This window comes from Schistocerca americana, chromosome 4, assembly GCF_021461395.2.
Source record: "Schistocerca americana isolate TAMUIC-IGC-003095 chromosome 4, iqSchAmer2.1, whole genome shotgun sequence".
Lineage (NCBI taxonomy): Eukaryota > Metazoa > Arthropoda > Insecta > Orthoptera > Acrididae > Schistocerca > Schistocerca americana.
Genome location: NC_060122.1, coordinates 448,975,704 through 449,001,783, shown reverse-complemented (window position 1 = coordinate 449,001,783; position 26,080 = coordinate 448,975,704). Strand labels below are relative to the sequence as shown.

At 38.3% G+C, this 26,080-nt stretch overlaps 1 protein-coding gene across 3 annotated transcripts in view; it reads left to right on the top strand.

The window, feature by feature from the left end:
- LOC124612357 (ubiquitin carboxyl-terminal hydrolase 47) overlaps positions 1 to 20,077 on the top strand; it is a 161,277-nt gene extending 141,200 nt beyond the window's left edge. For all 3 annotated transcript variants that reach the window (XM_047140510.1, XM_047140512.1, XM_047140511.1), the window contains 3 exons: positions 15,973 to 16,231; positions 19,117 to 19,292; positions 19,459 to 20,077. In XM_047140510.1, the coding sequence (XP_046996466.1) occupies positions 15,973 to 16,231; positions 19,117 to 19,292; positions 19,459 to 19,642 (619 nt within the window). In that variant the 3' untranslated portion in view covers positions 19,643 to 20,077. The remainder of the gene's footprint in view (positions 1 to 15,972; positions 16,232 to 19,116; positions 19,293 to 19,458) is intronic.
- The last annotated feature ends 6,003 nt before the right edge of the window (positions 20,078 to 26,080 follow it).

Here is a 26,080-nt window from a genome sequence, read left to right as displayed (position 1 = left end):
GCTTCACAATGCTGGTGACCTGGTACTCACTCCTCAGCACATCCTGCTACTGCTGGCCTGGCCTACACCTCTGCCATGAGAACTACCTAACAGCAGAACCTTCTTCTTCCTCTTCGACTTTGCAACTGTTCTAGGCACAGTAATTACTGAGGTCTGCTGCATACTTCCTACATCTACAGCTACTAGAGATTCCTCTTCACTAGACTCTGACAGTTGGTCATATCTATTGTAAACACCAATAGTAAAACTATCTGAAAATCTTCTTCTCCTAGCAGATCTCTTGCCAACAGCCAGCTCCCATTCCCCAACCCCCTTCTCCCTCCTCATCCTATCTAGCTCCTCCTGTGCATTTTTCAACTGTACCTGAAGGGCACAGATCTTACGCTCCTGCTCCTCTATCAACTTACTCTTGCTACATAACCTGCAGTTCCAGGATAGGATCTCACCAGAATGCCCACTAGCTTCCCCACTGCATTCCACCCAGTGAAAATACTTCGAACAAGTCTCACACCGCAATCCACTACTCAAGAACCTACGGCAAAGCCCACACTTCTCACTCATGGTAAAATTTTACTTTTTCTAAGTTCCGCTACTACAATAAGAAGATGTTAAAAACCTGACTACAATAATTACAAACTTACTCTACAAGGGAAGTAACGACTATTATTAACAGTATTAATAAACAACAAATGTGAATATAACAAAAGACTAATACAGAAAGAGAATCAAACATCTAATGACACAGTAACGAAGCTGAAAACAGTTCCCAAAAGGTTCTTCTGAAATTATTTCACCAGAAAACACCAAGAACACCGGTTGAAGACGACTAAAGTTCCTAAATAAACCACTATACACAAACAATTAATTAGTACTTAGCTCTCGATGCGCCGCTACAGCTGCAACTGGTCAGCGCGGAATGTAAACACAGGCAAGAGGTTAAGTTGCTCAATACGAAACACTCACAAATATCAGGTCACAACACAAGAAAGGCAGAGGTGAATGAAGAAACCACTAATACGTCACTTATATAGTAAATATTATCACAAAAACCGTTAAAATATGTATCTGAAACCTAAAAATATATGAAAACTTGGAGAGCGATCTCACACGCAGTCACTCGCTGTACATCAACTATTTGTACTATCAACAAGAACAAGGACAAGATCAAGGAGATACATGCTTCAAAGAGAGGGACAAGAATACCTAAACAACGGTTTCGTAATCTGGATTATGTCGAAATGTTGCTCCTTATATGGATAAATGATAAACAATTGCAGTGAGATATTATTAACGAGAACATCTGTTGTGAGAAGATGAGAATGATTTTTACTGACCTCGTTAAGAAAATGCCAGGATCATTAGTGACCTAAGAAGTGTTTAAGGGAAGCCGTGAGTGGTTCAAGAAGTTTAAGAGAAGAACCAGCATACACAGCGTTGAGAGGCATGGTGAAGCAGCCGACTCCGACACAATGGCAGCAGAGAACTTCACCGGCAACTTCAAGATGCTTGTAGATTCTGAGGGTTATCTGCCACAACAGGTTTTTAATTGTGACAAGATGGGTCTATTTTGGAAAAAGATGCTGAAACGTACCTTTATAATAGCAGGAGGGAATGCATTGCCCGATTGCAAGCCAATGAAAGACTCTCACACATTGCTATTTAGTGCCAATGCAAGCCTTGATTTGAAAATTAAACCACTACTTCCTTACCATTTGGAAACTCCATGAGCCTTCAAGAAGTGTGACGTCCAGAAGAGTATGTTTAATGTGATTTGGAGGTCCAACAACAAGACTTGGGTGACACATGATCTTTTCTGTGATTGGGTCAATAAAATGTTTGGTCCTTTGGTGACAAAGTATTTGCTCGAGATGAATCTGCCACTCCATGTCTTGCTTGTTATGGACAACACTCCTGCTCCTTCTCCAGGCCTACAAGACCACCTCCTTGAAGAATTTCAATTCCTCAAGATCCAGTTTCTGCCTCCCAACACCACTGAATTACTACTCCATCCTCTGAACCAACTTTAAGAAGCTCTACACTAAAGCACTCTTTGAGCATTGTTTTGAGTTGACTTAAACTACCAATCTCACTCTGAGAGAGCTTAGGAAATATCACTTCAACATCGTTGCCTGCGTCAACATGATCGAAAAGGCATGGGAAGGGGTTACCAAGAGAACTCTCACTTCTGCTTGGAAGAAGCTTTGGCTGGAGTGTGTTGTTGAATGTGACTCTGAGGCATTTGAGTCAGTACCTGTGGAACCTGTAGTCAACAAGATTGTGTCTTTGACCGAGAGCATGGGACTAGAAGTGGATAACAGCGGTACCAATGAGATTATGGAAGTTCGTGTTCAAGAAATGACCACAGAAGTGCTAAAGGAGTTGCAGTGTGTGCAGGAACTTGTTCAGAGGAGTTCTTAAGAAGAGCAGGAGGCAGTAACAGCAAAAGCAGCTATCTTGTGGTACAATAAGAGAAATGCTGAAAGCATGGGAATAGGTTGCACCGTACATTGAAAATCTTCAGCCTAATAAAACAGAAGCTATGCGTGCTACAAATTTATTTGTCGATAATGCTGTGTCAAATTTTCGCCAAGTGTTTAAGTGTTAACAGAAACAAATGACCAGTGGCGGCTATTCTGTAAGAGCACATGAATAACTTAACATTTGACACCTTATGGATATATTGGTTATTTTTATTTGAATGCTGTTAAATGTAATGTAGACGCGGTAATCTGAAATACGCTGCACTAAATCTATTGCGCTGTGCAACATTGCTCGTCTAGACTTCATAAAGCTTGGCATAAGGGTGCTGAGCACGCCTTCTCTTGTGCACATTTTAAGGAGCTTCTGTGCATGCGCAACTGGTGTGACGTTATTGCCTTATGAGCCAAATACATACAGACTTGATAAACAATGTGCACAGTTTTCAGGGTGCACTGATAGCCCTTACCACTCAACTACAAATTTATGTTAATGCCAGCAGGTGGTAGCACACTGCAGCAGTCTTTTACCCATGTTTGCTTGGCAGAAATCCTGCTAGGCAGTAGCACACTCCACAGATATGCCAATTCACACACTATGTAGAAAGCTAAATCGGCCATCAGCATATAATTATACTGATAGAAAAACCTATTTTATAGGATTCTGAATGAGATATATTACATTAAGAAACTTCCTGGCAGATTAAAACTGTGTGCCCGACCGAGACTCGAACTCGGGACCTTTGCCTTTCGCGGGCAAGCGCTCTACCATCTGAGCTATCGAGTTCGAGTCTCGGTCGGGCACACAGTTTTAATCTGCCAGGAAGTTTCATATCAGCGCACACTCCGCTGCAGAGTGAAAATCTCATTCTGGAAACATCCCCCAGGCTGTGGCTAAGCCATGTCTCCGCAATATCCTTTCTTTCAGGAGTGCTAGCTCTGCAAGGTTCGCAGGAGGGCTTCTGTAAAGTTTGGAAGGTAGGAGACGAGGTACTGGCAGAAGTAAAGCTGTGAGTACCAGGCGTGAGTCGTGCTTCGGTAGCTCAGATGGTAGAGCGCTTGCCCGCGAAAGGCAAAGGTCCCTAGTTCGAGTCTCGGTCGGGCACACAGTTTTAATCTGCCAGGAAGTTTCATATCTCATTCTACATTACATTAAGTTTAGGATTCTATCATACAGTAATCCATTTGAGTCACTGAGAACCATGAAGCACCAAATCGTCGTTTGTGAGACTGTAGCTTTTATTCACGCTTCTGACAGCTGTTGACGTAATTGTGGGTCAGGCTTATCTGTACTGCAGGTCCACGTTGTACGTGTATCTGAACGTTCACAAAAGGCTCTCTCACTGGTTTCTCTGATATTTACTTAAGTATGGGGTAAAGGTGTCGAAGACGGTGTGCTTTTGATCCTTATGGCTCTCGGCACCTCATTTGTATTTTAATCAAGTGACCTTGTTGGTAGATAGTACTACTTGAATGCAATAATTTCCGCAAATGGCAGTTGGTGTTTGGAGTTTGTTGTTTACTGTGCAGGAATCAGCTTCCCTGTGTAGTGTCAACATGAACTCTGTTGTACCTGTTTTAAGCATTAACAGAAAAGAAAGTGACCAGGAAAACTTAGCTGCAAAGAAAGTAGGCCCTCCCAGACCAGTTCTGTTATCCAAAAAAGTGACAAAATGAAATAATTGTGACTACAAGTTAACATCTAACAAAGAAGCGTATAACATGTGTAAGTTGTTGTGTGGGTGCAATGTAAGAATGTCTTATTTTCGCCCTTTAATTAATTCATTAGCTAATACATGAATTAGGGATCTTGTAATTCGTCCGAAAAATAAAAAAAGCTTGAAAACTCCCACTTGCACAAAAATGCAAAATGGAGAGTAGCAAAAGCTTAAACACTATATCATTCTTGCCATAAACTGTACTTAATTATGTACAAAGCAACAAAATTACACGCAAACAATTCTTCCTCTTTTCAGGCAAGCTATGCGTATTATTATTATTATTGACAGCAACTGAAGTTGTATAAGTATGGTAAGCATAACTGTTATACAGCAGATGCTATTAATTTCACACTCTGATATTTATGTGTATTTAAAAATTTGCAAACACCCAGAATGTATACTTATGAGCTGCCACTGCAAATGACTATAGATAGCTTCCTAGTAAAAAAGAATTAGTAATGTATTGTGAATAATAAAGTACATAATAGTGTATTTGTAATTTTCTTTGAGCAAATGGCATGAATAGGATAAAACTTTTAGTACTTTCCTGCATGGAACACATTGCCGTGTTTTATATTAATTTATACGGGATAAATTGTTTTGCTTAATGAGTGTTTTGCACTATGAATAAGATTCTGGAATGAATTATACTTACAGTGCGAGGTTCCACTGTATATAGCCTTTAGATTTCAACAACACTTGGAGGTCCAGTCACTCAGACAAATTTCAGGCTTAGAAAACTAGTCATTTGTTCCATTATTTGAAATGTTACTGACACAGTTTTGTGTACTGTATCTTAAAGGCTAATACACACTAAAAAAAAAAGTAAATAAATAAAAGCAAGCTCCAAGGCTTTCCTCATGTTTTAGTGTTGTGATAGAGTACAGATTTTACAATAATGAAATGAAAAGTACAGTTATCCTTCCAAAAAAAAGGAATGTGAGGCGAGCTATGGAGCAATTTAAGGAGTTATTGCTGTTTGTATAGAAAATTCTGAAGCATTCTGGCATGCAGAGAGAGGTGCTGCAATCAGGGCAATACTAGCTTATAACTCTCACGTTTGCTTTGTCAGCAGATTTGTTTTGTCTTTCGTGGATACATCTTGTAAACTCGTGTTCGATGCTGTCAAGTCATGAAATTCACCTGTAAAAAATACAATGTGAAGACAAAACATAGCTAAATTGTAGTTACAGAAGCAGTATTTTTAGCAATAATATTACAGATCAAAAATGGTAGCAGATAGCTGTATGAATCTTCTTCCAACCGTTCCCTCTCAAATGTTCCTCCCTCTGATTAAAAATCACTGAATTATTCTTCTAGAAATTCCAAAATTTCCTGCTCATCCAATAAAGGTGACACATTTCCAGCAGAATTACAGCGATCAGAAAAACTTTAGGTACACACATGAAAACATGAGCACCCAATCACTCAGTCGTTCTTGACAGCATCTCTTATGTTCACTATTGCTTCTTTGAAAGTAATTTTAGAAATTGACAGCAGAAGTCAGCACTTGCTGTAGAACAAATAGCGATACGTCTGTTCATTGTTCTCATACGAGACCGTCCAGGCATTTGCTAAACCCTAACTTGTTGGATTGCAATGCGGTGTAACATGATTCATCACTCCAAATCACTAATTTCTCAAGCATTGCTCAGCATTGACTGCAGAAATGTGGGGTTCATGATGTGCTGGTTGATCATTGTAGCCTGTTCTTTTCAACTCCCTGTGCATAGTCATTGTGCAACTGGACTACTGGTAGCACTTCGTTATTCATTAGTGACTCCTTCCACTGATTTCATACCTTTTTTTACAGCACACCCTGCCTCTCTGCCTGGTCTTGGTTTAGCTATGGTTATTCCTTCACATTTCCACTTCACAATCACATCACCAACAATCAAGTTGGGAAGCATTAGAACAGTTGAATTGTCCCCAATGAATTTGTTACTGTGACACCCAGTGACTAGGCGATGTTCAAAGTCACGGAGTTCTCCTGATCGACCTATTCTGCTGTTACTGCTTCCTTTACTGACACTGCGGTACTCACGACCTCCTTTTATACTGGTCATTCTACTTCCCATCACACCTGGTGGTCAATTCTGCATTGCATTCAGGTGTTTAGATACTTTAGATCACATAGTGTACTTCGTCTCTTAAAGCAAATCTTCTTTTAGCATCAGAATTTCCAGATAAGTGACAGATTCAGTATTTTGACTAGATGGGGGTTTGATCTAGAGATCTGCCTTCCATGGTCAACACTCTACCACTTATGTAGAGGGACCTAAGGACATTATAATTTTGTATTTTTTTAACAAACTATTTCTTGTGTTTATCAGAAGACTGTGCATCAAAAAAATGAAAATCAATTCCATGCTCTCCTTCACTGCATAAAGTCCAAATTCTAGCAGTCCACTCTCTTGATATACAAATTATATTTCATAATTTAATTTGATAGATAAAAAATCTATTCATCAAGTGGCAGCAAAACACACACACACACACACACACACACACACACACACACACACAAAAGAGAGTTGTAATGTGTGTATTCTGCCACCACTGGGTGAGTAGATTTTTTATCTATCCAATTAAATTGTTGTTTGTTTTGTTGTGGTCTTCAGTCCTGACACTGGTTTGATGCAGCTCTCCATGCTACTCTATCCTGTGCAAGCTTCTTTATCTCCCAGTACCTACTGCAACCTACATCCTTCTGAATCTGCTTAGTGTATTCATCTCTTGGTCTCCCTCTACGATTTTTACCCTCCACGCTGCCCTCCAATGCTAAATTTGTGATCCCTTGATGCCTCAGGACATGTCCTACCAACCGATCCCTTCTTCTGGCCAGGTTGTGCCACAAACTTCTCTTCTCCCCAATCCTATTCAATACCTCCTCATTAGTTACGTGATCTACCCACCTAATCTTCAACATTCTTCTGTAGCACCACATTTCAAAAGCTTCTATTCTCTTCTTGTCTAAACTATTTATTGTCCATGTTTCACTTTCATAAATGGCTACACTCCATACAAATACTTTCAGAAACGACTTCCTGACACTTAAACCTATACTCGATGTTAACAAATTTCTCTTCTTCAGAAACGCTTTCCTTGCCATTGCCAGTCTACATTTTATATCCTCCCTACTTCAACCATCATCAGTTATTTTACTCCCTAAATAGCAAAACTCCTTTACTACTTTAAGTGTCTCATTTCCTAATCTAATTCCCTCAGCATCACCCGATTTAATTTGACTACATTCCATTATCCTTGTTTTGCTTTTGTTGATGTTCATCTTATATCCTCCTTTCAAGACACTGTTCATTCCGTTCAACTGCTCTTCCAAGTCCTTTGCTGTGTCTGACAGAATTACAATGTCATCGGCGAACCTCAAAGTTTTTACTTCTTCTCCATGAATTTTAATACCTACTCCGAATTTTTCTTTTGTTTCCTTTACTGCTTGCTCAATATACAGATTGAATAACATCGGGGAGAGGCTACAACCCTGTCTCACTCCTTTCCCAACCACTGCTTCCCTTTCATGCCCCTCGACTCTTGTAACTGCCATCTGGTTTCTGTACAAATTGTAAATAGCCTTTCACTCCCTGTATTTTACCCCTGCCACCTTTAGAATTTGAAAGAGAGTATTCCAGTTAACATTGTCAAAAGCTTTCTCTAAGTCTACAAATGCTAGAAACGTAGGTTTGCCTTTTCTTAATCTTTCTTCTACGATAAGTCGTAAGGTTAGTATTGCCTCACGTGTTCCAACATTTCTACGGAATCCAAACTGAACTTCCCCGAGGTCCGCTTCTACCAGTTTTTCCATTCGTCTGTAACGAATTCGCGTTAGTATTTTGCAGCTGTGACTTATTAAACTGATAGTTCGGTAATTTTCACATCTGTCAACACCTGCTTTCTTTGGGATTGGAATTATTATATTCTTCTTGAAGTCTGTGGGTATTTCGCCTGTCTCGTACATCTTGCTCACCAGATGGTAAAGTTTTGTCATGACTGGCTCTCCCAAGGCCGTCAGTAGTTCTAATGGAATGTTGTCTATTCCCGGGGCCTTGTTTCGACTTAGGTCTTTCAGTGCTCTGTCAAACTCTTCACGCAGTATCTTATCTCCCATTTCGTCTTCATCTACATCCTCTTCCATTTCCAAAATATTGTCCTCAAGTACATCGCCCTTGTATAAACCCTCTATATACTCCTTCCACCTTTCTGCCTTCCCTTCTTGGCTTAGAACTGGGTTGCCATCTGAGCTCTTGATATTCATACAAGTGGTTCTCTTCTCTCCAAAGGTCTCTTTAATTTTCCTGTAGGCAGTATCTATCTTACCCCTAGTGAGACAAGCCTCTACATCCTTACATTTGTCCTCTAGCCATCCCTGCTTAGCCATTTTGCACTTCCTCTCAATCTCATTTTTGAGACGTTGGTATTCCTTTTTGCCTGCTTCATTTACTGCATTTTTATATTTTCTCCTTTCATCAATTAAATTCAATATTTCTTCTGTTACCCAAGGATTTCTAGCAGCCCTCGTCTTTTTACCTACTTGATCGTCTGCTGCCTTCACTACTTCATCCCTCAGAGCTACCCATTCTTCTTCTACTGTATTTCTTTCCCCCATTCCTGTCAGTTGTTCCCTTATGCTCTCCCTCAAACTCTCTACAACCTCTGGTTCTTTCAGTTTATCCAGGTCCCATCTCCTTAAATTCCCACCTTTTTGCAGTTTCTTCAGTTTCAATCTGCAGTTCATAACCAATAGATTGTGGTCAGAATAAATTAAATTATTTTGTCATAAATTGATGGTTTTCATTGTTCAATTATATTTCATGATGGTCTTCATATTTTTCACTTCACCAGTTGTCCACAGCTTGTGGTCTGGTGGTTAGCACCATTGCCTCTGTATTACAGTGTCCTGGGCAAAATTCCCAGCTGGATCAGATTTTTTTCACTCAAGGAATGGATGTTGCTGTTGTCTTACTCATTTCATCTCATTTTCATCATAGAGACACACAAGTCACTGATATGATGTCAAACATAAAAGCTTGCACCAGGCAACCAAGCAACCCCGGACATGGTTTCCTGGCCATTAATGCCATACAGTCATTTCATTTTACTTCATCAATTACCATTTCAGTTTTAGGAATGTACCTACCTTTATTTCAATGATATTCTACACTTACACTAACACTTACATGGCAGTTTCCCTGCCTATGCATATACCTGAGGTTCTTCTCGTAACAAATCAAATCACATATTTTAGTGGTTTCATGTTTTAGTGACATCCATCTGTGGCTGGCTACCGCTAAATTAGTGGCCCCAACATCTGTATGTAGCAGTCCATCACAATATTCTTGAGTTTTGTGTTGATTAAGAGTAAAACTGAATGTCATTCTTCCCTTTTTGTGTCAATCAAACCATCTCTCCTCTTCAGCCTGGGAGGAAATAAAATACTGACAACGTAATGAGTCAGTTTGCCTTAGGATGCAACATTGTTTTACATGTCACTCCAAACTAACATCTAAGAGACAGTTGTGACTTTCTTATTACCATACTGCTTGTAGTAACTTTAAATGTTAGTACCTCTTAGCACCTTTCTTTTATCACATATGTGTGAAGATAATGTTTTAATTTTCACTTAGCAGTAGGGGAGTTTCGCAGGACAGTTTGGAATCTATGGACAGTGGTTAAATTAAAATTTACATAACTCTTCCAAAAAATTACATATGACACACCACCATTTGTACAAAATAGTTTTGCATTTGATTAATTCTGTGATTTTCTAAAAAGCCATTTCTGTCTGGTCATAAGTTAGTTCACCTTTGTGAATGTTCTACCATTCTGGGCAATAACCCCACCTTTAAAAAAAGAAGATATTGTTCATTGTAAGTTGTAAAATGATGTTTTATTTGTCGTGCTTTTCCCTGGTTTCGACTATGGCCTCTACAACCAGCATCTATAAAAGCATATCAATTACAGAAGAGTGAATTACAAAACTTGTATAACAGTCTAAAGAACTTAAAAACTAATAAAAGACAAAAGTTGTAAATTTGGCATTTACTTACATTTGAAATAGCTTCATGCACCACATTGCACAGGATATGATGTGCATATTGATTTGACAATCCATGGGTGGGCGAGATAAATATTAGTGTGCTCTGTATTGGATATGATTGGGACGAGAGGAATAGACAATAAAATACGTGGAAGTTCCACTTATGGTACAACCAAAGTGGTATCAAATAAAGAGTTGCACTAGGCAGCTGAACAAACCCCCATGGGGTCTTCCAGCCGATAATGCCATACGATCATTTTATTTTTCATTGAGCTAATGTATTGCCAGTGTGTATTTTGTAGAATATTACTTTGTCTGTTGTTGTTGTTGTTGTTGTTGTTGTTGTTGTTGTTGTGGTCTTCATTCCTGAGACTGGTTTGATGCAGCTCTCCATGCTAATCTATCCTGTGCAAGCATCTTCATCTCCCAGCACCTACTGCAACGCACATCCTTATGAATCTGCTTAGTGTATTCATCTCTTGGTCTCCCTCTACGATTTTTACCCTCCACGCTGCCCTCCAATGCTAAATTTGTGATCCCTTGATGCCTCAGGACATGTCCTACCAACCGATCCCTTCTTCTAGTCAGGTTGTGCCACAAACTTCTCTTCTCCCCAATCCTATTCAATACCTCCTCATTAGTTAGGTGATCTACACACCTAATCTTCAAAATTCTTCTGTAGCACCACATTCCAAAAGCTTCTATTCTCTTCTTGTCTAAACTATTTATTGTCCATGTTTCACTTCCATACATGGCTACACTCCATACAAATACTTTCAGAAACGACTTCCTGACACTTAAACCTATACTCGATGTTAACAAATTTCTCTTCTTCAGAAACGCTTTCCTTGCCATTGCCAGTCTACTTTTTATATCGTCTCTACTTCGACCATCATCAGTTATTTTGTTCCCCAAATAGCAAAACTCCTTTACTACTTTAAGTGTCTCATTTCCTAATCAAATTCCCTCAGCATCGCCCGACTTAATTCGGCTACATTCCATTATCCTCATTTTGCTTTTGTTGATGTTCATCTTATATCCTCCTTTCAAGACACTGTCCATTCTGTTCAACTGCTCTTCCAAGTCCTTTGCTGTCTCTGACAGAATTACAATGTCATCGGCAAACCTCAAAGTTTTTATTTCTTCTCCCTGGATTGTAATACCTACTCCAAATTTTTCTTTTGTTTCCTTTACTGCTTGCTCAATATACAGATTGAATAACATCGGGGAGAGGCTACAACCCTGTCTCACTCCCTTCCCAACCACTGCTTTCTTTTCGTGTCCCTCGACTCTTATAACTGCCATCTGGTTTCTGTACAAATTGTAAATAGCCTTTCGCTCCCTGCATTTTACCCCTGCCACCTTTAGAATTTGAAAGAGAGTATTCCAGTCAACATTGTCAAAAGCTTTCTCTAAGTCTACAAATGCTAGAAACGTAGGTTTGCCTTCCCTTAATCTTTCTCCTAAGATAAGTCGTAAGGTCGGTATTGCCTCATGTGTTCCAACATTTTCACATGTGTCAACACCTGCTTTCTTTGGGATTGGAATTATTATATTCTTCTTGAAGTCTGAGGGTATTTCGCCTGTCTCGTACATCTTGCTCACCAGATGGTAGAGTTTTGTCAGGACTGGCTCTCCCAAGGCTGTCAGTAGTTCTAATGGAATGTTGTCTACTCCCGGGGCCTTGTTTCGACTCAGGTCTTTCAGTGCTCTGTCAAACTCTTCACTCAGTATCGTATCTCCGATTTCATCTTCATCTACTTCCTCTTCCATTTCCATAATATTGTCCTCAAGTACATCGCCTGACTACTTTTTCAGTAGTGTCTGTATTTATCAAAGAATTTATTTGAACTATTATTCCCAAATATGTCTGCTAGTTTACCTGCAATACAGCTATATAGAACAGACTAGTAGGAGCTTCAGCATGAGACCAAGAGAACATCTGAATACTAGTGAAAATAATAAATTATCATTTTGTGGGCATTTGTGCAATAGCAAGGACATTGTTGTTGTGGTCTTCAGTCTGAAGACAGGTTTGACACGGCTTTCCATTATACTCTATCCTGTGCATACCTCTTCATCTAAGAGTAACTACTGCAACGTACATCCTTCTGAATCTGCTCACTGTATTCATCTCATGGTATCCCTCTACTATTTTTACCCCCACCCCCGATGTTTCCCTCCAGTACTGAATTGGTGATCCCTTGATATTACAGTTCTAGTCAAGATGTGCCACAAGTTTCTTTTCTCACAAATTCTGGTCAGTACCTCCTGATTAGCTACATGATTTACTCATTTAATCTTCACCAATTTTCTCTATCATCACATTTCAAAAGCTTCTACTCTCTTTTTCTCGAAATTATTTTATTGTCCAAGGTTCAAGTCCATACATGGCTACACTCCACGCAAGTACTTTCAGAAAATACTACCTCGCACTTAAATCTGTTCTCAGTGTTAACAAATTTCTCTTCTTCAGAACAGCTTTTCTTGCCATTGCCAGTCTACATTTTATATCCTCCCTACTTTGACCATCATCAGTTATTTTGCTCCCCAAATAGCAAAACTCTTCTACTACTTTTAATTGTTTTTTTTCCTAACCTAATTCTCTTAGTATCATGTTATTTAATTTGGTTACATTCAATTTTCCTCATTTTGGTTTTGTTGATGTTCATCTTATATCCTCATTTCAAGACACTGTCCATTCCGTTCAACTGCACTTGTAAGTATCTACGGTTTCTGACAGAATGACAATGTCATCGGCAAACCTCGAAGTTTTTATTTCTCCTCCCTGGAGTTTAATTCCAACTCCAGTATTTACTTCAGTTTCCTTTACTGCTTGCTCAGTAAACAGATTGAATACCATCGGGGATAAACTGCAACCCTGTTTCACTCCCTTCGCAACCACTGCTTCCCTTTCATGTCCTTCGACTCTTACAATTTCCGTCTGGTTTCTGTACATATGTAAATAGCCTTTCGCTACCTGTATTTTACCCATACCACTTTTAAGACTTGAAAGAGTATTTCAGTCAACATTATCAAAAGCCTTCTCTAAGTCTGCAAATGCTAGAAACATACGTTTGCCTTTCCTTAATCTACCTTCTAAGATAATTCTTAGGGTCAGTATTGCCTCACATGTTCCTACATTTCTCCTGAATCCAACCAAGCTGATCTTCCTCAAGGTCGGCTTCTACCAGTTTTTACATTCTTCTTCTGTAAAGAATTCATGGTAGTATTTTGCAGCCATGCATTATGAAACTGATAGTTCAGTAATTTTCATACCTGTCAGCACCTGCTTTCTTTGGAATGGGAATTATTAGTTCTTGAAGTGTGAGGGTATTTTACCTGCTATACATCTTGCTCACCAGATGGAAGAGCTCCGTTGCGGCTGGCTCTCCGAAGGCTATCAGTAGTTGTTGTCCACTCCTGGGGCCTTGTTTCAATTTGAGTCTTTCAGTGCTATGTCAGATTCTTCATGCATCATCATATCTCATATCTCGTCTTCATCTACGTGCTTGTCCATTTCCAAAATATTGTCATCAAGTACATCTCCCTTGCATAGGTCCTCTATATATACTCCTTCACCTTTCTGCTTTCCCTTCTTTGCTTAGAACTGGGTTTCCATCTGAGCTCTTGATATTCATACAAGTGGTTCTCTTTTCTCCAAAGGTCTCTTTAATTTTCCTGCAGGCGGCATCTATCTCTCCCCTAGTGGTATGTGCCTTTACCTCTTTACATTTTTCCTCTAGCCATTCGTGCTTAGCCATTTTGCACTTCCTGTCGATCTCATTTGTGAAATGATTGTATTCGTTTTTGCCTGCTTAATTTATTGCATTTTTATATTTTCTCCTTTCATCAATTAAATTCAGTATCTCTTCTGTTACCCAAGGATTTCACTAGCCCTAGTCTTTTTACCTGCTTGATTGTCTGCTGCCTTCACTATTTCACCTCTCAAAGCTATCCATTCTTCTCTACTGTATTCCTTTCCCCTGTCCTTGTCAGTCGTTCCCCAATGCTCTCTCTGAAACTCCCTACAACCTCTGGTACTTTCAGTTTACCCAGATCCCATCTGTTAAATTCCTACCTTCTTGCAGTTTCTTCAGTTTTAATCTACAGTTCTTAACCAGTAAATTGTAGTCAGAGTCCACATCTGCCCACAATTTAAAATCTGGTTCCGAAAATTCTGTCTTACCATTATACAATAAACCTGAAACCTTCCAATGACTCCAGGTCTCTTCCATGTGTACAACCTTCTTTCATGATTCTTAAAACAAGTGTTAGCAAATTGTGCTCTGTGCAAAATTCTACCAGCCCATATTCACTCACTATTTTTCCTTCTCTTCCTTTTCCTACCATGGAGGAAATCCCATATGTGCTCACCCTCGATGTATATATTATCTTTGATTATATCTTCCACATAAGTTAAACTAGCTAATTAAGACTTCAGTCTGTATGTTGAGGTAAGCAATATATTATTTGTCGTTCACACATGATGTAGTGTGGCTGTGTAGCAAATAGATGTTAATTTCACACTCAAGTTATACTGTACGTAGATCTTTCACACATTTTAATGTTCCTTTTTTTCTGATTGTTTTCAATACTGAGTATGCTAATATTGATGTGTGGCTCCACATGTGGACTGACAAATTGATTTGTACATCACATCTGATGCAACATGATGCATGATATTATTGCACATGTAAATAAATGCCAAATTTGTGACTGTGTGTCGTAGATTGAGCCTGTGGACCCACACACAAACAAGGTTTGCCCACTGAATTTTTGCCGGGTCTTGTTTGTTTGTATGTGTAAAACTAGTATTGGAAATTTTGTGTTCCAAGGCTTTAATGGCCAATGTCATTAATGTACCAGATGACAGGTTGATTTCAAAGTAGTCCTGGGTATTTTGAAATGTTTTGTTTTTGTCCTGTGGTAATTGATCATTTAGCAGCTGTATGTGGTTCGTCACTCTTTTATGACTTTTAGTATGCTCAGAGCATGAGCTTAAATTTTTCTTCTTTTCAGTGGAGTTACTGTACAATGAATATTTGTGACAAGTTAAAATTGTGGTGGGTCACTACTCAATTCTGAATCCCTGCCTTTTGGGAGGCAGTTCTCCATCGGTTGTGCTATTTTTACCCATCTCACGGAAGCTTCTCTTGCTTTGCTGATGTACTAGAGCCTTCGTTTAAAGGGTACAGTGGTATGTTAACCTTAACCACAGCCTTGATGTTTCATTGAGGAGATATTTTTGTACATTTTAGGAGAGTTCGTGCTGTGGTGAACATTGATGAGAGTGCAAAAAGTATATCCTTTCTCCCAGAGCCACTGGTCTAGTTCTCCCAGTGCTGCTAATCCAGTAGCATAGCATGAGAATCCTTGTGGATCTTGCAAATATGGAGAGAAGCAAGCCACAAGTTGAAATTTTAAGTTTCTCTTTGAGACGTGCACAGTCAGTTGCTCAAAGATTCTGTGATTGTTGGAAATAAGATCAGAGAGGCATTTGCTAACAATCGTTTACAATCTTTCACCATGAGAGGTCATGGTGTCAGGTAACTACTGACCATCAGAGAAGCACCGGATTTCTGAAGAGCATTAATGCAGGTCTAGGTAAAGTGTGTGGTATAAAGACCCATTGGCTACTCATGGTCAATTAACAGAGTAAGCTCACTATGCAGAGTCAGTACTGTACTGTTTATTAATTTTTTCTGAAATCCATTAACAGGTGTAGATTGAGGAAAAAAACTTGGAAAACCCCTAAGAAAGTTTATCTGAATCATCAGCAGTTTGAAGATGATGACCTAAAACTCTTTGCTAATTGGGAAATGTTCCTACAAGAGTTGCCTGGACCAGAAGTTGTTACCTCAGTCAACCAGCTGATCCTATTTGTGCGTCGTTGGTGCCCTTCTACTTATGAATTAATGCCATTTGAGGAAATTGTCCTCGACAACAACAATATCACTGATACAGAGATCAAGAAAAAGGTATGTACATTGTCAGCTGTTTGCATGTTGTAGTGTTCGATTATTAATGTCAATCTGCTTGATTGCATTAAAATTTTAATGTAAGATTTACACTATAACTGTTTATGTGGATTGTCTGAGAAAAAATAAAATGTAGGTCATTGTGCTGAAGAATTTGAAATAAAATTGTAGAAAGTAGAAAAAATGTTAAAGTAAAATCATAGTTATGCTTGCCACTCGGATACGTTTAAACATGTTTTGTCTTGTGTGTGAATGGTGTGTTAGTTCTCATTGTCTTACAAATTGCACCAGATAACACTTAATGCCAAGTCATATTTTTAAGCTGTTGTTCACCCCCACTTCTTTTCAGCTGTCCCATTGTGATGCTAAGGTCATTTGTGTATGACCTTTCATTTATTTACAAATGTCCTATCCCTATCAAACTAGTTCTCTGTTAAGAACAACTAAATTACAATACCATAACATACCAAATATCCTTGAAAAAGTGACCTGCAGATGAATAAAACTGCTACAACCATTACTACTACTACTACTACTACTACTACTACTAACAATAATAATAATAAATTATAAATGAAGAACAAAAAGGCTGTTGCAAAGGAGCACGAGGATGTAAAGAGCAACTGATAATAGATGCAGAGGTGACATATCAAGCTAAAACTAAACAAAGATCGCTACACTACGCATACATTGATTACCAAAAAGCTTTTGATAGTGTTCCCCACTCATGGTTACTACAAATATTGGAAATATACAAAGTAGATCCTAAATTGATACAGTTCCTAAACATAGTAATGAAAAATTGGAAAACCACACTTAATATCCAAACAAATTCAAATAATATCACATCACAGCCAATACAGATTAAGCGTGGAATATACCAAGGAGACTCATTAAGTCCTTTCTGGTTCTGCCTTGCTCTGAACCCACTATCCAACTTGCTAAATAATACAAATTATGGATACAATGTTACTGGAACATACCCACACAAAATCACACATTTGCTATACATGGATGATCTAAAACTACTGGCAGCAACAAATCATCAACTCAACCAATTACTAAAGATAACAGAAGGATTCAGCAATGATATAAGTATGGCTTTTGGAACAGACAAATGTAAGAAAAATAGCATAGTCAAGGGAAAACACACTAAACAAGAAGATTACATATTTGATAACCACAGCGACTGCATAGAAGCGATGGAAAAAAACGGATGCCTATAAATATCTAGGATACAGACAAAAAATAGGAATAGATAATACAAATATTAAAGAAGAACTAAAAGAAAAATATAGACAAAGACTAACAAAAATACTGAAAACAGAATTGACAGCAAGAAACAAGACAAAAGCTATAAATACTTATGCCATACCAATATCGACCTACTCATTTGGAGTAGTGAAATGGAGTAACACAGACCTAGAAGCACTCAATACACTTACACGATCACAATGCCACAAATATAGAATACATCACATACATTCAGCAACAGAAAGATTCACATTAAGTAGAAAGGAAGGAGGAAGGGGATTTATCGACATAAAAAACCTACATTATGGACAGGTAGACAATTTAAGAAAATTCTTTCTAGAACGAGCAGAAACTAGCAAAATACACAAGGCAATCACTCATATAAATACATCGGCTACACCACTGCAAATTCATAACCACTTCTACAACCCTTTAGATCACATAACATCAACAGATACGAAGAAAGTAAATTGGAAAAAGAAAACACTTCATGGCAAGCACCCGTATCATCTAACACAGCCACACATCGATCAAGACGCATCCAACACATGGCTAAGAAAAGGCAATACATACAGTGAGACAGAAGGATTCATGGTTGCAATACAGGATCAAACAGTAAACACCAGGTATTAAAGCAAGCATATTATTAAAGATCCCAATACCACAACGGATAAATGCAGACTCTGTAAACAACAAATAGAAACAGTAGATCACATCACAAGCGGATGTACAATACTAGCAAATACAGAATACCCCAGAAGACATGACAATGTCGCAAAAATAATACATCAACAGCTTGCCTTACAACATAAACTTTTAAAACAACACGTTCCTACATACGAGTATACACCACAAAATGTACTGGAGAATGATGAATACAAATTATACTGGAACAGAACCATTATAACAGATAAAACAACGCCACATAACAAACCTGACATCATACTCACAAATAAAAAGAAGAAATTAACACAACTAATCGAAATATCCATACCCAATACAACAAATATACAAAAGAAAACAGGAAAAAAAAATTGAAAAATACATCAAACTGGCTGAGGAAGTCAAAGACATGTGGCATCAGGATAAAGTTGACATCATACCAATTATACTATCAACTACAGGAGTCATACCACACAATATCCACCAGTACATCAATGCAGTACAGCTACATCCAAACATATATATACAACTACAGAAATCCGTAATTATTGATACATGTTCAATTACCCGAAAGTTCCTAAATGCAATATAACACATACCGTACAGTTAAAAGGAAGTGATGCTTGATCAAGGTCCGCGTCACTCCATTTTTAACCGGACCTAACGTCTGAGAAAGTGAAGGAAATAATAATAATGTGTTTATATAGATCTGCTACATTCTAGGTAAATATGAAAATTCAAAATTGACTGAAAACTACCCAAAATCAAATATTATTAGTTTTTATCTACATCAGAACTTGTTTGATAGCTGTTATAAGTTTTAAGATTTCAACAGATGTAGTAAGACCATTAATACATTTTGTCTTTACTTGAAAATCACCTCATTGTTATAGCCTTATTTGCAATTTAAGTTATTTTACTTATTTTAGTTGTTTTCATCATGAATTCACTGTGTTGCTTTTTTTTAGTTGGCAGAGCTAAGTGGTATTCCAGAAGAGAATATAGAATATGCAAAAGTGCAGACACATTTCCCTGCGGAAATTTCTGTCCTAGCCATCCAGAAAGACCTCGAATGGAATGCTCAGTCACCACAGGATTCGTGGCACCTTAATATGCTTGAGGATGGTGAAATACTATTTTACAGGTATTTTAATTTTGCCTTAATTACATTTTACCAGGTTTTTTTTATGTGCACTATGATTTCATGAAAATCGTGTAGCAGATCTCGCTTACTGACATGTACTAAGCTAAATATATAAAATGATATAATGTATGTAGATAACCGCGGTGTCTTGTGTTTTATTTGGCAGGGATAAAACCGAGCCTGTAAAGGAGCTGACTAATGAAGAACGGAAAGAAATAGCTAATAGGGAAGGATCCCGTGTGAATAAACTGGGTTCAGTATCCTCTTATTCCCCTCGAAAAGAAAGAGCTTTAAAAATTTATGTTGACTCGTCGCCTAAGAAACGAGATGATGTTGATGAACTTGACTGAGGTGTGAACATTTTAAGTGACTGGTGAAGTTTACTGAATATTGTGTAATGTTGTCTGTTCATGAAGCAGTGATGTTTAAATGAACTTCTGACTGGCAGTTAGGTTGGCTAATGACAAAACACGTTGATGTGTGCTGCATTTGAGACTTGCGTGATATTGTTCTGACCGTCGCCATTGTGCAAGGATCGTGTACCTCTGTTCCAGACTGATCGGCCAATTGCATTTGGTTTGTGTTTGTAGGTATTTTCTATGTAGTTTTTATAGTTAATTTGTGTACATATATACATATATATTTATATACATAAGTGATTTTCCTTATTTGTTTAATATTTGCCCAGTGTACCTTAAAACATATCATGTTGCATTTGTTAATAATTCCCTGACCAAATTTTGTGGAGCTAATATCTGATTCGTTAATACAGCTTCTCAGAAACAGTCTGTCTTTCATTTTGATATTTATTTTATTTAATCTCGGATAGTCATATGCCTGCGCACAATCCTTGTAACACTAAGAGATTGTTTATCATTACACTCATGTATTATTTATTAGGATTCATTTAGTTAGTAAGAAACTTGCTTTTGGTAGTATGGACCAAGGCAAACAGTTTATTCAGTAAACTATCAGGAATGTGTGAAAAAACAAGATATGTAAATACATGCTCAAGTAAGCAAAATATTCTGTATAAATGTTTCAAAAATGAAGCATGTTACTCACAGCAAAAGAGAGTAAGTGAGGTGAAACGTGAATTAGTTCAGTAGTTTGATTTTCATGTTTGTGGCAAGGTAAGGAAGGACAAATAAATTGTTAATGTTAGTATGGTATTGTGCCTGTGCCGACCCATGAATCCATTCAACTTTTGAAATATCAGATGCAAACAGCTTTGGACACTCACTTAGTAAATATTTATTTATATGTATTTTATTGTTAAGCATACATCGTTATTACATGAGAGAGCCAGTTGCCATGCTCTGGCTAGGGTGGCAGCATTTTTGTTTTGTTACCAGAGAGAGAGAGAGAGAGAGAGAGAGAGAGAGAGAGAGAGAGAGAGAGAGAGAGAGTGTTGCTGTTACTCATATTTCGCTACGGGTAGAGTACCGACATATGCTACTCTCAGTTGTGTCCTTAGTTCCAACCAGACAACAGTTACACTTGTATTCTCGTGTTTCAGGTATGGGTGTTAATGGTAATTCTGAACTTCAGTCCTTGAGTCAGGAATTATAATATTCTTTGTTTCCTTTTTAATCAGAGCATCTCCTTCCCAACAATTGCACTTTTTAATGTGATCTGGTGGTTTTTTCCTCCTCTTTAAAGCAATTTTCACACAACACACCACTCACACACTTCCTCTCCTACTTGAGAGTGAGGTGCTTGCCATATTCTGATTACAGGTCTTGTTTAATGCAAGATTCCAGATCAGTGTAAGTTTGGATGCTGTGGTCCAAGGTATTAGCTGCCCTGGCATGAGTCACGTGGTGTAGGAAATGTACTTTACAGTTCCTATCTACCAACATCTTGTCTTCAAAGTTTCTCAGAAACTTTCCTGGATTTTTTCCTTGCAGCTTATTCTCCTGTTCTACTTGTTCGACCCAGCATTGTCCATAAAAGTCAGTTCATCTTAAGTGTGCAGAACCCTATTATTTGGGTAAAATTCGTAACACCTTGTTGAATAAATAATTCTTCTGTATTCATTAGACATCTTGTGGAAATAAGTCTATAAAATTCACACAAAAAAAAAAAAAAAAAAAAAAAATCTGTCACTCTGGTTCAAGATTAATAATATACACATCAATCAATAGAGTGAATTGTTGACAAGATTCATAGGTCTGCTGTGGGAGAAATGTCTAATATAAGAACTGCCTGATTCCCTTCTATTGATAAAGATAGTCTGATAAGCAAACTTAACAAACAACAATGGAAATTCCTGGATGGAATAATGACATGAAATAAAGAAAAGACAACCAGTCAGCTATAGCTGACTAATGTGTGGCACATAGGAACACCCAACAGAAAACTACTTACACTAGGTTTCAAGCTGTTGCTATTTTTCAGATGGTGTAAGTGCACACGTTCATACATATAGGCACTCAGATGCACATGCCTGGGGACATGATTGAACTGACCAACTGAGAACAGTCGGTATTGCCATAGTCACAGCTGTGTATATTTGGGTGTCTGTATGGTTGTGTGCTTGAATGTGTGTACTTCTACTACAGAAAAACTGAGAGCTCAAAAGCTAGTTTAAACAGTTTCTATGCGCCACACATCAGTGGGCTATAGGCAAGTGGTTGCCTGTCCTTTATTTTACGTAAACTTTACAAAGAATGATACCATGAACATAATACATCCCTTTCCCCAACTTCAAACAATGGAAGCTCTAGGTAGGAATATCAAACACCAGGATGAACGGCCACCGCCTAACTTTGGCCAAGACCATAGTAGACGATCATGTGGCACAACATGCAGCTGAACATAACACACTCGATTTCAGTGGCTTCTTCACTACCCAAGTCATCAGGATCCTTCCCTCGACCACCAGCTTTTCTGAACTGTGCTGGTGGGAGTTATCCTTACAACACATTCTCCACTCCCATAATTATTCCGGCCTCAAGCTACAGTAACATACTGTCCCCACACCCTCCATTCAACAGTTTCCACTCCCTCTGTCCCGTCATCTCCTCCCCATTCTCATTACCCACCCTGTTTATTTGCTGCCCTTTGCTGACGCATCCACCCATCTTTGTCCACTCCTCCTTTTTAGCTCACTTTCCTGCCCGACAACCTCCTGACACTGCACCTGTTGGCGTTCTAGTCCCTGCGCACTCCACCAGACAGTGTTTCTCTCTCTCCGCACCCATACGCTACTATCCCTTCTCCTGCCCTGCCTCCTCCAGATAGCTGCTTGCATCCCATGTAATAGTTGTATTCCGGCCCATAATGCTGGAGTTGACGGTCATGTGTGCATGTGATGTGCTTGCTTGTGTGTATGAATAGTGTGTGTCATCTTTTACTTATATATTGGGATTAAGTGAAACAAAATGGAAGGGAAAATGTGAGAAGAATTTGAGAGGAGGAGGAAAACTGTGCTGTAGTGAGAATAACAGGTCTGGAAGAAATGATGTGGCAGTGATGGTGAATAAGAACGTACGAAGCTGTATTGAAAGTGTGAGATATATATCCGACAGGATCATAATCTTAAACCTGAGATTCCAAAAAGAAACACTAAAAGTAATCCAGATTTATGCACCTCAAGTGGGATGTAGCGAAGAAGAGAAGATGAACTTTGAAAATGTGTTAGAAAACCATATATAGAGTGCTAATATAGTGATGGGACATTTTAATGCACATGTAGGCAAAGGCAGGAAGGGATTTGAGCAAGTATTGGGATGTTTTGGATATGGAGGCAGAAATGAAGAAGGGGAAAGACTCCTGGATTTGTGCCAGAGTAATGGAATGAAAATAGCGAACAGCTGGTTTATGAAGAAAGAAAGTCATGTTATCACCAGATACAGTTGGGATGGAAGAACCAAGAGTGTAATTGATTATATTCTAGTAGATAGGGAATGGGGAGAGAAAGTAACAAATGTGAAGGTAATTCCAAGTGAGAGTGCAGATGGAGACCATAGATTACTGGTGGGACAATGGAAAATGAATCAGTGTGTGAAAAATAGAAAACAGAAGAAAGTGATGAGGATACGGGGTTTGAAACTGAAGGAGAGTGAATGTGCTGAGAAGTACAGAGAATTAATCACACACAAATTTCCAAAAGAATTTTTCTGTGATGTAGAAAAAGAATGGAGTTTATTCAAAGACACTTTAGTCGAAGCAGCACAAAAAGTATGTGGTAGAACATTGGAAAGGAAAAAGAGACAAGTTGGTGGGATGATACCACAATCCAAGCAGTTAGAAGAAAAAATGGAGCATGGAGAAAATGGTGGAAAACTAAAAATGATGAAGACCATAAAAGATATGTAGAGGAAAAGAAGTAGTGCAAAGAAATAGTGAAAACGGCAAAGAAAAAGGCATGGGGAGAGTTTACAAAAAAGCTTGAAGATGTGAAGAGCAATAAGAAAATGTTGTATAAAATGATGAAAAATAAAAGGAAGGCTTCTGAAGTGCCAGTAAAGATAGAAACTGAGGACGGTACCGTGATTGAAGATCCAGGAAATATAAAAGATCTCTGGAAAGAACATTTTAAGAAGCTGTTAAATGCTGAGGAGCAGGTACATGAGGAAACAACGAATAATGGAGAAATTGAGAGAAGTTGGGAAGCAGAATTAGGACAAATTACACGGGAAGAAATGGAAAAAGCTGTGAAGAAAATGAATGGGGGGAAAGCCCCAGGACCTGATGAAGTGTCAGTAGACATGATAAGAGCAGCGGGTCCAGTGGGAATGCAGTGGCTGAATAGAGTACTATCAAGTGATCAAGTGTGTGGAGAAATAGTACGATATCTGACGATTGGAGAACAGGAGACATTGTTCCCATCTTCAAGAAAGGCAATAGAAGACTTTGTAAAAACTACAGAGGAATAACCCTTATGAGTCATACAGCCAAGATTTTTGAAAAAATTTTACTAAATCGAATAAGTGAAAAGATAGAAAAGGAGCTAAGTGAAGAACAGCATGGGTTTAGGAATGGAAGAAGCACGATCGACCTGACATTTTCTATCCGTCAAGTGATGGAAAAAATTTGAGAGTATAACAAAAGGATGATAATGGTTTTTTATAGACATAGAAAAGGCATATGACTCAGTTAACAGGGAAAGACTCTGGGAAGAAATGAAGAAGATAGATATAGAAGATGGATACATTAATATAATAAAGACAATGTACAGAGGACACAATAGTAGAATTAGAACACCACTGGGGAACTCTGTATACTTTCAAATAAGACAAGGACTTAAGCAAGGAAATATTCTATCATCTGCACTTTTTAATGTTGTGGTGGAGGGAATGAATAGGGCAGCTGAAGATATAGTAAAAGAAAAAGACAAAAAGACGATTTTTGCAGATGATATGGTAATATGGGGTTATAAAGAGATAGATGTACAGTTACAGTTTGATGCTTGGAAGGAAATAATGAAAAGGTATGGATTAAAAATAAATAAAGATAAGGGTGAAGTAATGGTATTTGGAAGATAGAAAGGGATCAACGGAAGTATTACCTTGAATGGAGAACCCCTCAAAGTGGTAGAAAGTTTCACTTATTTAGGAAGTGAAATATCTAGGGATGAAAGAATAACTAACGAAATTAATAGGAGGCTACAGAAGGTAGGCAATTTCTATCAAACAATAAAACATTTGGTTTGGAATAAGGAAGTTTCAGGAAAAGCAAAACTCCTTATGTATAAGAATTACTACTTCCCTATTGTCACCTATAGTGGAGAAACATGGACAATGACAGAAAGGGACTGGAGCAGACTGCAAGCAGGGGAAATGAAATTTGTCAGAGCAGTTAAGGGAAAAACAAAAATGGACAGAGTAAGGAATGTAGAGATTAGAAAGGACCTTAAACAACAAAGTATGAGAGGAAAAAAGAAAGAGAGAGAGATTAAGATGGTATGGGCATGTTAAGAGGATTCATGGGCAGAGACTCCCCAAAATTATGGAAGAACTAAAGATGGATGGGGAAAGACCTAGAGGGCACCCAAGAACACGATGGAAAATGGGAGTGAGAATATCTGTAGAAAGGAGAGGTGTGACCTGGCAGCAAGTGGAGGAAGAAAAGTGGTGGGAGGACCGAGCCAAATGGAGCGGACTCGTCAGCACCCAGACCCGGCAGTAGCTGGAGCGGGATTCGGATATAGATAGATAGATCTTTTACTGACAAAGGCTGTGGCCGATAGCTTTATGTAAGTGTTTTTAATTGTGCCTGTCTGTAACTTAATGTGTCTTCCTTACGATAAGTAGCAATCTGTCCTTTCTCCATTTTCTTAATTTTGATTACATATCCTAATGAAAATTATTCTAACAAAGTTACAGGGCTGACTTGCTGCTTTATTGGTGTTCACTGTATAGGAAATGGGTGGGGAGGGGGGAGGGGGGGGCGGGAGGCAGATACTCAGTCAATTACACACATCCGAACTTTCACAAAAATACCCTTCATGTTGACTGGAATACATTCTTTGAAATTCTGAAGGTAGCTGGATAAAATATAGTGTAAAAGTGATCTACCTGTGAATAAAACTACTACTACTACTTATAATAATAATAATAATAATAGTAATAATAGGTTATCTACCACTTGAATGTATACTGGACTGCAGTTGTAAGAGTCAAAGGACATGAAAGGGAAGCTGCAGTTAAAAATTTGTAATGGATCATTTCCACACTGTGACAGCTGGCAAATGCTGGTTGCTTTAGTGGGCAAAAATATGTTTCCTGGCTTTCAGAGGACGGGAACTGTTCTCACACATGAAAAAAAAGTCTTTGCTTAAT